This window comes from Brachycentrus maculatus, unplaced genomic scaffold (genome assembly GCF_059751285.1).
Source record: "Brachycentrus maculatus isolate JH-2025_06_01 unplaced genomic scaffold, ASM5975128v1 h1tg000216l, whole genome shotgun sequence".
NCBI lineage: Eukaryota > Metazoa > Arthropoda > Insecta > Trichoptera > Brachycentridae > Brachycentrus > Brachycentrus maculatus.
In genome coordinates, this window is record NW_028280967.1 from 2,293,397 (window position 1) to 2,305,432 (window position 12,036).

Below are 12,036 nucleotides of genomic sequence, written 5' to 3' on the forward strand. Positions count from 1 at the left end.
AAAAAGAAGAAGAGAGCTGAAGGTATTAAATGAATTTGTTTTCCCAGGTGCGGTGCATGATCGATGAGCAAGTTTCGAGGAAGAGCAACGGAGTCTCCAACGGGACTCCGGCCGGGAAGCTCAGCTTCGCGCACTTTGAGCAGCTGTGCGCCGACCTGAAGGCCCAGGACGTCTCCAGCACCTTCAAGCAGCAGGTGTCCAAGAAGGGCAACCTGGAGCACCTCGGAGGAATGTCCGATGCCAGCAGTGAAGGTACGCATCCGCCGACTTCATACTTCTATCCCTTTTGATGACCTGACCTCATTCAAATTTGCAAATGACTTCTTCCTTATTTTTAAATGTTCATAAAAATTATTCGTCTTCTACCTTCTATTTATTTATTTAAAATTCATGTACAGAAAATAAATGAGTACCGTAGAACGGGGCTACTTGAACTTTGATGTGTTACTTGAGCCCAGTACAAAAAAATATTTAGATCTGTATTTGGTCTACAATAATGAACGTATCGACATGATTCATTGTTTCCCTGACAGGTGACACTTATTGTCACGATACGTTCATTATTTTAGACCAAATACAGCTTTAAATCTCTTTTTTGTACTGGGCTCAAGTAACACATCAAAGTTCAAGTAGCCCTGTTCTACGGTACATTGGCGGGCTTATTGCTAAAAAGCCATATTTTCCAACCAAAAACATTGTGATGGTGATATTGGTCCATACGTTTGAAACCATATAGAGCTGTTCGCAATCAGAGGGTAGATAGTACATAAACATTTAAGAAAAAACAGATTACAAATTGATGTTAATATGGAAGGCAAAGGAAAAAGGGAGTTTAGGGAAGGAGGTAGAGAAAAAAACTAAGGGATTGTTCTTCATTACTGAGGGTTGTGACCTTTGTGGAAGCAATGATTCTTCTCCAGTTATCCCTGACTGCGCTGCACGTAGCGCTCCAACTACCGAGGTGCCTGCTGCTGTCTTAACTTGATCGGTCCATCGTGTGGGGATCTTCCTCTCCCGTTCCTCCCCTCCAGGCTACCCATCACAACCAGTCGTTCCGTTAGGCAGCGGCAATGAGCATTTAGGAGGATGAAAGTATACAAAGTAGTAGCAGTCGAAATGCGATCTCTCAGTGCCGCAAAACGTATGATAGATATGTATAAACTTCATCTTTTTTCTAAATAAAATCTTCATTTAAACTCATCAAAAGGGTTAAAAAAATATTTGTGGCCATAAAAGTACTTATGTATGTACTTTTATCTCTGTAGGAATTTTGTTTTTTTAACTTTTACGCATGCACAGAAGATAAGCGTATCATCACGGTCTATATGATGAAGATAACATATTATTTCTGGTTGATAAATTTAACTTGTATCTTTATTACAATTTTATTCTAAAAATATCATACGTTAACCCTTGGCACTAGTGTTGCCATAGAGGCGGCATGTATGGTTTGAATACTGCTTGAATGCCGCCACTATGGCGATAAGAAAATTAAAAAAAGAATTCTCAAGAGGTATAATGTAGATAAGTGCTCCGCAACCTACGACACACCAAAATTCTTCCTAGAATTAAGCCAAAAAATATAGATTAAAAATATAAACCTTAGAAAAATTATTTTGTTAAAATAATCATTCTTTACTACATTTCGAAAAGTAGACAAAATTATTAAAATTAATTTGTCATTGTGTATTAAATATACATATCGCTCACTCCTTTCAAGAACATCATAAATCAAAGATTGTCAATTTTCAGTTTTACATGTTTTCGGAATGCCCAGAAAATGTACTATATCCCAGCAAAAGCGGCATATTTTTAACTTTATATTTACCCGCTACAGGGCAGAAAGTGTTGTTTTTGCATTTCGAAGAAAAGGTATTGTTGAATAATTTTTTTTAAATATACTTAATATTTTTCAAATGGAGAAAACACCTTCAGGTTTTACCTAAAAAGATCTGTTGCACAGTAAAAGTGGCTTGATATTTATTTTTAATACATTGTATTATATTTTTAAACTTTAAAAACGATCTCCTGAAAAATCAAGTTTTTTGATACATGATGTTGTAGAAAGGAGTAAGCGATTTGTGAACTAGACGACAAAAAGTGTAAATTAAGATTTAGACATTTTAGCTCAGGTCTAAATAAAGATTTCCATCACTCAAAATCTTCTGTTTTTTATTTAGTATGGAAGTTATTCAAAAATAAAATTGTATTAATTTTTAGCCTGAAATAACATTTCCGTTTGAAAATTTCCCCTGAAATTTTCACGTCAATCAAAAATATATCCTTCTCATTGACAATTCAAATTTTCCCAGGTACTACACACTCTGTGCGGCAGGAGGAACAAATGGCCTTTTCCGGATGGATCAACTCAAACCTGTCTCACGATCCTGACCTCAAGCACCTCCTCCCGATTGATCCGGAAGGGAAACAGCTCTACGAGAAACTAAAGGACGGACTCATTCTCTGGTAAGCAGAGTGACAAATACTGCCATCGCTTGCTCAGTCTTTTTACTTTTATCTCCTGTGTTTAAATCCTGTGTATTGGTCTGCAGCAACAAATGCCACCTCCTTTGCCACTCTGGTCTATTTTGCGAAACCCTCTTCAGCTCCTCATAAATCGAACAGCCTATGTTCTCTAATAAGTAGCAAAGATATTCACGTATCACTGTTGCGAATCAAGTAATGTCTCAGTCAATAAAAACAAACACATAAAAGTATTTGGCTGAGGCAAATAAATACCGAGAAGTCGGAATACGATTTTCCCGAGCAGCACTCGGGCTTGTCATTACAATGCTTCTTGCCCGAGTAACTTGTGTCCGACCCATCATGACGTATGGAATCGAAAGTAGAGCATACACCGTTGCCACAAAAAACGCGCTTGGAGTGTCAGAAATGAAGACTCTAAGAAGTATATGAGGCAAGAGTCTTCAAGATAGAATAAGAAACGCCAGGATCGGGGAAATATGCGAGATCGAAGATGTCGTTAGGTGGGGAAGGCAACGAAGGAGACAGTGGGATGCGCATGTGAGGAGAATGGAACCATCCAGACTCCCCCACATCGCACTATACGGCCAACCCCATGGTAGACGACTACCGGGCAGACCACCAAAGAGATGGGTCGATAGCTGGGAATCGACATTGCAGGAGGTTAATCCCTCTTAAAAACAGGCCACAAGGCCTACAACAAGATGAAGAAGAAGAAGAAGAAGAAGATATCACTGTCTCTGTGAGATTGAATATTCCTGATGACTCTGAATTGAGGGATGAGTTGAGGGTGAATTCTGAGGGTTTTTTCTTTCTTATTGAATGTTAAATGGTGTGGTTTTTCTTCCTCAGCAAAGTGGTGAACCACTCGTGTCCGGACACCATTGACGAGAGAGCCGTGAACAAGAAGGGACTCACCCTGTACACCAAGCACGAGAACCTCACCCTGGCGCTGGTCTCCAGCCAGGCCATCGGCTGCAACATTGTCAACATCGATGCCCACGACCTTGCCAAAGGTATCTGTCTATCTAACTTACATTCACTTTATACTGATATCGCTCACTCCTTTCAAGAACGTCATAAATCAAAAAACTTGATTTTCAGGACAACGTTTTTAAAGTTTAAAAATATATTACAATGTTTTAAAAATAAATATCAAGCCACTTATTGAACTTTTTACTGTGAAACAGATGTTTTTTGGTAAAACCTGAAGGTTTTTTCTACATTTGAAAAATATTAAGAATATTTAAAAAAATAATTAAACAATCCCTTTTCTTCAAAATGCAAAAATAACAATTTCTGCTATGTAGCGGGTAAATATTAAGTTAAAAATATGTTGCTTTTGCTAGGATATAGTACATTTTCTGGACATTCCGAAAACATGCACAACTGAAAACTGACAATTTTTTATTTATGACGTTCTTGAAAGGAGTGAGCGATATCTTTACCTTGATGATGAAGAATATTTATCTCAACCTAGATGATAGAGAAAATGGAAGTCTAAGTATTAATCTCAACCTAAATGATAAAGAATACGGAAGTCTGGGTATTTATCTCAACCTAGATGATGAACAATATGAAAGTCTGGGTATTTATCTCAACTCTTCTCTCCCGAGGCCATCCTGCTGCGCTGGATCAACTACCATCTGGAATAATATGGAAGTCTGGGTATTTATCTCAACCTAGATGATTTCTTCCCGTTCGGTCGATTGACGCTTAAGGACTGGAAGGGTATTTTTACCTTCTGCGCCGGCCTCATTTCAAAGGCAGAAAAGAATGAATCATCCAATGCTTTATATGAATACTATAAACAAATCTCTTATGGTCTTAACCATATGTACATAATTATCAAAACCTGTTGCCAGCGGCCGGCAGGCGTAAAAAAACACCCACCTGAAATGTATTAACAAACTAATTTAATATATTTTTTTTGTGCAGGCAAACCTCATTTAGTCCTTGGATTGGTATGGCAAATCATCAGGATAGGACTCTTCAACCAGATCACCTTGGAACACTGTCCGGGACTCACAGCACTACTGCGTGATGATGTAAGACTTCTTTTGTAACCACCCTACTACCTTTGGGCTATTAACCCTTAGAGTGCAAACCGTCGATAGATCGACTCTCTATTCGAGCGTCGGAATACTGACTATTGCGCAATTTTAAATAAATACAGTTACATAGCAATTAAATAAATACAGTTATAGTAAAAAATATATTTCATTTGAGTGAGATAATAATAAAAATTGTCTTATTCTACTTGTGTATTTTTAAGTTATTCTGATTATTTGGTATGTAAACATGTGTCTCGGTTTCCAGGAGCGCATAGAGGATCTGATGCGTCTCTCTCCCGAGGCCATCCTGCTGCGCTGGGTCAACTACCACCTGGAGGCGGCCGGAGTCAGCAGGAGGTGCACCAACTTCCAGTCCGACATCGTCGACTCGGAGGTCTACAGCCACCTGCTGAGGCAGATCGCCCCCAAGGAGGCCGACGTCACCCTGGACGCCCTGAGGGTGAGTCGCGGAAACCATTTTCTTCATGTCTTCAAACCCTTATACCTTATCCCGTAGTGTGTAAGGCAAAAGGTATCTGTAATCTGTAAAAATTTCATTTTCTAAGTTTGTTCCACAAAATGTCTAAAAATAGTGTATTCCATAATCTGGCAAAAGGATATAGCTGTAGTTGCAATACTTATTTAGTTTTATTAAGATATTTATATATATAAAAATACATGAAACAAATGGGTTATTTAATTTCACAGGTTTGTTTTTGCTCTCCTGTTAAATTTGGTCTGAGACAGATATACCCCCTTGCTTTTACACTACCGAAATGTCACCTGTCGGGGAAACAATGAATCATGTTGAAACGTTCATTATTGAAGACCAAAAACAGATCTATTTCTTTTGTACTGGGCTCAAGTAACACATCAAAGTTCAAGTAGCCGCGTTCTACGGTACCTCTATTGCCTACCCTAGTGAGTAGTATCTAGCCTCCCATACTACCCACCTCTACTGCCTACTCTAATTAATTATCTGTCACTGCTCTCTCCCTATCCCTGTAGAAAGTGGGTTATGGTTGTTAGTTGGTTAGTTATTTAAATAGATTTTTTTTAAATTTTATTCAGGAACTTCTACTACTAGTGATCTGTTCCATGTGTCTGAAGGAGTTTTCCGAAGAGGGATTCTTCCAAACCTTTAGCAATAGTATTCTTGCATATTTTCAATTTTATTGTATTTTAATGTATATGCTTTATAATTAAGTTTGTTTTTGCTCTCCTATTAAATTTAGTCTGAGATAGATATACCCCTTTGCCTTTACACTACTGATCCATAGGCATAGGGCACTGCATCATATAAACACAGATTATTTATGTATTAAATGTTTAATCAAACGCTGAGTTTTTGAGTCTACTAAATGGTATTTTATTGTTTGAAAAAACACATAAAATCAATTTTGTGACAATCTTTTCGCCTAGTTTTGGCATTTATGTATAGTTATGTAATGTTAGCTCTTGTAAATATCTGAAAATGGGATAAAAATACATCGTAAGTAGCCGCAATAGCTCGCCGCGAGCGATGTTACGACGAAATGCTCCAGTCAGTCACCACCCTAAGATGCTGGAACGAATTATGCTCTTTATAAGAGGTTTTTTGCATACATTGAAAACTGTCCCATCGCATGCCCAGATCTGATACAGAAGCATCTAGGCTTCCTGACAGATCTGCTCTTGCTAAGCAATTTTTTTTTGACCAAGTTGCGAAATTTTTTTGAAAATGTGAAACAATATAAAATTGTATCCCGATTTTACTGTGAATTTACATTTAAAAGCTTTCAATATACCCATCACTGCCAATCTAAATAAATACAAGATTGTAAGTCCATCACCAAATTTTCTAGAAGTACCCCAGTGTAGGCATTGAAAGGGATTAGTGTTTAGTTCAATTAGTCAGCTAGATCCGATTCCGACTCGACGTTGGCCGGTACACAGACGCCCACAACCCCGACCAGCACAGCAGACAGACACGGGATAGTGCAAAGACATTTACAGAGAATGGTCAGTCATCTCATTCGCAAATCCGGTTTTTAGGTTAAGAAATTTGTTGAGAGTAAAAGAAACTTCTATTGTTTTGTGGATATTGTGGACGTTGGCCGGTACACAGACGCCCACAGCCCCGACCAGCACAGCAGACAGACTATTCAATACGAATAAATCTTTCGCCTTTTGCTGTATACACTTATCGCTTATACTCATTGATGATTCTTCTTCCAGGAGCCTGATATGACGGCCAGGGCGGAGACCATGCTGCAGCAGGCCGCCAAGCTCAAGTGCCGCTCCTTCGTGACGCCGCACGACGTCGTGCACGGGGTGTACAAGCTCAACCTGGCCTTCGTGGCCAACCTCTTCAACCAGCACCCCGGCCTGGAGAGGTCTTCCGAGGACGATATCAAGTTCGGCCAAGTGGAGGAGACCAGGGAAGAGAAGAGTGAGTGGACGACCAATGTCTAATGCAAGGGTGGCCAGACCGCGGGCCGCGGGTCGCATGCGGCCGCCGGGTGTCTTCTTGCGGCCCGCGGAGCATATCACACATTTTTTTAACTGTACATAAAACCATCAAAAGAGCATTCCATCATGCATAACGCCCATCTGTACAAAGTTTTTAGGTGTCTCTCGCGTTCTACCAAAAGTAAGCAAATATAACACTTTTAACCGTCTCTCGCTAACAGTATGTTATAGACGCTTTTAAGCGGTTCCCGCAAACAATGTGTTAAATTCAATAGAAAATATATTTGTAAAAATATTCAACAGAATATTATTACTAAATTTATCTGCTGACATCTTATGTTGAAAGTAAATTAACGTATGTTAAAAATTAACGAAAAAAATTCATAATTAATATTTTACTTAGTAAGTACCGCTATTTCTTAATACATATCTACGGCGTTTCAAAATGGTCGGGAAACACCGCAAACAATGTGTTAAATTCGTGGTATGGTCTCCTCGATTTCAGAGTTGTTTTTACTGAACGGATCGTTATGGGAAGTTGTTTTGTCTTTCAGCTTACCGCAATTGGATGAACTCGATGGGGGTTAGTCCGCATGTCAACTGGCTGTACTCCGACCTCACCGACGGCCTGGTCATCTTCCAGCTCTACGACATCATCAATCCGGGCATTGTCAACTGGAAGCAGGTACGCTTGGCAATTATTGTCATTGTAACATTACTTGTTGAACAAATTTATGAGGCGAATGTTCAACATAGCGGTAGCTCTTCCTACAGGCATAACCATCGGCAGGTTGGTCCTGTGTATAGGAATGTGAAACAATCTATGTCGACGCTGTCTTAGGTAACTATTGGGAACATACAGACCAATGTTCCTGATAGGGCGCATATGAAGAATACATGGTGATGTTCGGTACCTCCAATCATGGTTAAGAATTGCTGATTTAATATAAAAATTTTAATGGATTTAAAGGAGACAAATTATCGCCAAATCTATATATATACATAAATAAGTAATACATAATAATTTCTTACGTTTGGTCACCCAGGTACACCGAAAGTTCTCGAACCTCCGCAAGTTCATGGAGCGCCTGGAGAACTGCAACTACGTGGTGCAGCTGGGCATCCAGAACAAGTTCTCGCTGGTGGGCATCGCGGGCACGGACATCGCGGACGGCAACGCCACGCTCACGCTGGCGCTCATCTGGCAGCTCATGCGCTCCTACACGCTGTCCGTGCTGACGCGCCTCGCCAACACGGGCAGCCCCATCATCGAGAAGGAGATCGTGCAGTGGGTCAACCAGAAGCTGGAGTCGGCCGGCAAGAAGAGGACCATCAAGGGATTCCAGGTAGGCGCTCTAACGACGCTCCTCATCCCCAGTTTCACAGTACAGTGAAACCTCTCACAACGAGTATAATTTGTTCCAGCATCCTACTCGTTAAGCAAAACATTTTTTTATTTTGAATATTGAAAGCATTAACTTTGTGGATCATATTGATATATTATTTCGAGAAATAAAAATACTTTGTGTTCTGATCCACTCACATTTTTACTAACCAACTAGTTTCGGCAACAACCTGTTGCCCTCTTCAGGGTCACATTTATTACTAAATAATAAATGTACTAGTAATAAAGGTACACAAAGTATTTTTATTTCTCGAAATAATATAAAACATTTTTTATATTGATTGGCGCGGAAGTCCCAGCTCACAAGTCTAATTCCTCCATTAGGAAATTAATTAATTCTCGATTAGGAAACCCACGGCCAGCACCAGCCAGTGCAATGAATCGGCATAAATCGAACCATTGCAAAACGAAGTTTACCTGTATGTTGATATATCATCCGTAGGGTGAATTATTCAGAGTCTAATAATAAATAATGAAAATTAATGGCACATTTCAGACAGTAGTTTTTTTACACCTGAGGACTGCTGGTGACGGGATCTGATAATTGTGTACAAATAGTTTAGACCTTAACAAAGAGATTGGTACATAATATTCATTTATTGTAACTGCGGATAGTTGGTAGAATTCCGTATTGAATTGTTGGGTAATATGTATATCCTAAATTAAACACGGTTATTGGATTGAATTCTACTTTTATTTACATTAATATGATAATATGTGACGCGTTTTGTCTTATAAAGACATTATCAAACACTGAGAGTGTTTGATAATGTCTTAATCGAAATGCGACACATATTATCATATTAATGTAAATAAAAGTAGAATTCAGTCCAATAACCGTGTTTAATTTTGGATATATTACCCAACAATACATAATATTCGTAAAAAAAACATTAAATAATTCCTTCTTTCCTGACTTTCCGGCGGCGCAAGAGGTTAAAATACCCTTCCTGTCCTTAAGCATCAATCGACCAAACGGGTAGAAATACCTTTCCTGTCCTTAGTGTGTTAAGAACTTAAGAACTCTTTGTATTTAATTTTTGTAATTTTCTTCTTTACCAGGATGAAACGATCGCGGAGGGAAAAGTGGTTCTGGACCTAATTGACGCCATCAAACCTGGATCCATCAATTACGATCTTGTGCAAAACGGAAACACTCCAGAGGTAAAAATTTGGTTTATGCTTACGGCCCAGAGAGGGCAACCTATTTAGTTCACATAGCTTCCAACAGATGGCAGCTCCAACTGAGATACAAATCGGCTGTCCAAACTCAAAACACAGTAAGGAACTTTTTTTTTGTAGTACGTTTTTTTTTGGATTTTTTAACTAAGTAGATACTACTTAGTCAAAAATGCAAAAAAACATGCTACAAAAAAAGTCTCTTACTGTGTTTTAAGTTTGGACAGCCGAGATGCGATTGATACAATACTGCATATATCGCTCACTCCTTTCAAGAACGTCATAAATAAAAAAACTAGATTTTTCAGGAGAATGTTTTTAAAGTTGAAAAATATAATACAATGTATTAAATATAAATATGAAGCCACTTACTGAACTTTTTACTATGCAACAGATCTTTTTAGCTAAAACCTGAAGGATTTTTCTCCATTTGAAAAGTATTTATTATACATATTTTAAAAAATAATTAAACAACACCTTTTCATCGAAATACAAAAACAACATTTTCTGCCCTGTAGCGAGTAAATATTAAGTTTAAAATATGCCTCTTTTGCTGGGATATAATACATTTTCTGGGCGTTCCGAAAACAAGCCCAACTCAAAATTCACGATTTTTTATTTATGACGTTCTTGAAAGGAGTGAGCGATATATAACATTCGAAAAATTGATGCAAATGAATGGGCAGAGTGAACGTTTTACATTAGATAAAACTCACACATAAAGCGTTGTGAGATTTATGATATATATGTAGGAGTTAATAAAACGCGCGCTATTAAACTTAAAGTTGAATTTACTTTTTAAGCCACATATTTATGACATTCAAAACTACTTAGTGTATTTTGCCAGTTTATAGAATGTTGAAAATTTTATGCATAATATGCATCATAAAGTCAAAATTATAAATTTTCGAGTTAAGGTTTTTTGCCAGTATCTTCAAACCCTTATCCGCACCCAAATGGTGCATAGGGTACTGCATCATATAAACACAGTGTTAACTTGATCGTTAACACATGAAGGAAAGGTGATCAGCCCCCCGCTTCAGGTACCATTCCTGGGTAATATTGAATAAATATTAGAATGAAAAAATCACTTATATTTATTTAACCCCCCCCTCCTGGGAATCGAACCTGGGACCTTCAGAACTGTAGCCGAGCGTCCTGACCATTATACTACATACCTACTACCTAGTATATCCATGATATATTCTAAAAAAATCAAATTCCAATAAAAATCTTTAAAAAAATGTGCACGGAAAGACCCCTAGTTAAAGATATCAGCCTTAATATATTGTATTTTTTTCTTTATTTTAAATTATTTTGCATTATACAAACATGACATAAATTCAAATCCAAAAAAAATATATAAATAAAATATAATTACAAAAAAAGATCCCACAAAGGCATGGCCTGTGTGTGGGTATACAATATGATTTAGGTCATAGTAAAAGGCACTGGCAAGAATACAATAGGTATTATAAGTAGAAATAGAATAATAGTGTTAATATAAATATATCGTAGTCATACAGGAGAAAGTGACCAAGTGTATTTTTTTACAAAAACGTGATTGTTGACTATTTGATATCTTACTAGCTTAATAGTACCCTGAAACAATCCCAAAGGATTTTAAACTTGGATGTATAATATATTGACTTGGTAAAAATGTGTAACTGCATTGATGTTTATTTTCTTGCCAAACGAAAGTGATTAAAATGGCCCTCCTGAACATTTTACGTTTTGTTAGTTGGTCACTTTCTCCTGTGCAACTATGACATAAGTATACATTGTAGAAAGTCATTCTTGATTCAATAGTTTTGACTCTTGTCTCTCTTGCAGGACAACCTGGCGAATGCCAAGTACGCCATTTCGATGGCCCGAAGATGCGGCGCCCGCGTTTACGCGCTGCCCGAGGACATCACAGAGAGGAAGCACAAGATGGTCATGACCATGTTCGCCTGCCTGATGGCCCTCGACTACATCCCGACCATGGACGCGCCCGTGCAGGCGATAGCGGCCGCGGACTAGCCCGCTAACGCAAGACAAAGTGCCTCAAACTAGACATGCCCACAATCCCGTAATCTGCCTTTCAAAAAACTAGACATATCGCTCACTTCTTTCAACAACGTCATAAATCAAAAAACTTGATTTTTCAGGAGAACGTTTTTAAAGTTTAAAAATATAACACAATGTATAAAAAATAAATACCAAGCCACTTATCAAACTTTTTACTGTGCAACAGATCTTTTTAGGTGAAACCTGAAGGTTTTTTCTCCATTTGAAAAATATTTAGTTTATTTAAAAAAATAATTAAACAATACATTTTCTTCAAAATGCAAAAACAACACTTTCTGCCCTGTAGCGGGTAAATATTAAGTTAAAAATATGCCTCTTTTGCTGGGATACAGTACATTTTCTGGGCATTCTGAAAACATGCACAACTGAAAATTGACGATTTTGAAAGTAGTG

The 12,036-nt window shown here is 38.0% G+C and overlaps 1 protein-coding gene across 2 annotated transcripts in view; it reads left to right on the forward strand.

The window, feature by feature from the left end:
* The window catches only part of Fim (plastin-2 fimbrin), a 61,336-nt gene extending 49,589 nt beyond the window's left edge, over window positions 1-11,747 (forward strand). Inside the window, exons 3-12 of one of the 2 annotated variants that reach the window (XM_088264151.1) lie at window positions 48-252; window positions 2,313-2,466; window positions 3,337-3,500; window positions 4,423-4,532; window positions 4,804-4,998; window positions 6,756-6,969; window positions 7,544-7,747; window positions 8,001-8,335; window positions 9,457-9,558; window positions 11,407-11,747. In XM_088264151.1, coding sequence (XP_088120277.1) covers window positions 48-252; window positions 2,313-2,466; window positions 3,337-3,500; window positions 4,423-4,532; window positions 4,804-4,998; window positions 6,756-6,969; window positions 7,544-7,747; window positions 8,001-8,335; window positions 9,457-9,558; window positions 11,407-11,595 — 1,872 coding nt within the window. In that variant the 3' untranslated portion in view covers window positions 11,596-11,747. The remainder of the gene's footprint in view (window positions 1-47; window positions 253-2,312; window positions 2,467-3,336; window positions 3,501-4,422; window positions 4,533-4,803; window positions 4,999-6,755; window positions 6,970-7,543; window positions 7,748-8,000; window positions 8,336-9,456; window positions 9,559-11,406) is intronic. The other variant, XM_088264152.1, reaches the window with a different exon arrangement.
* Window positions 11,748-12,036: the final 289 nt, after the last annotated feature.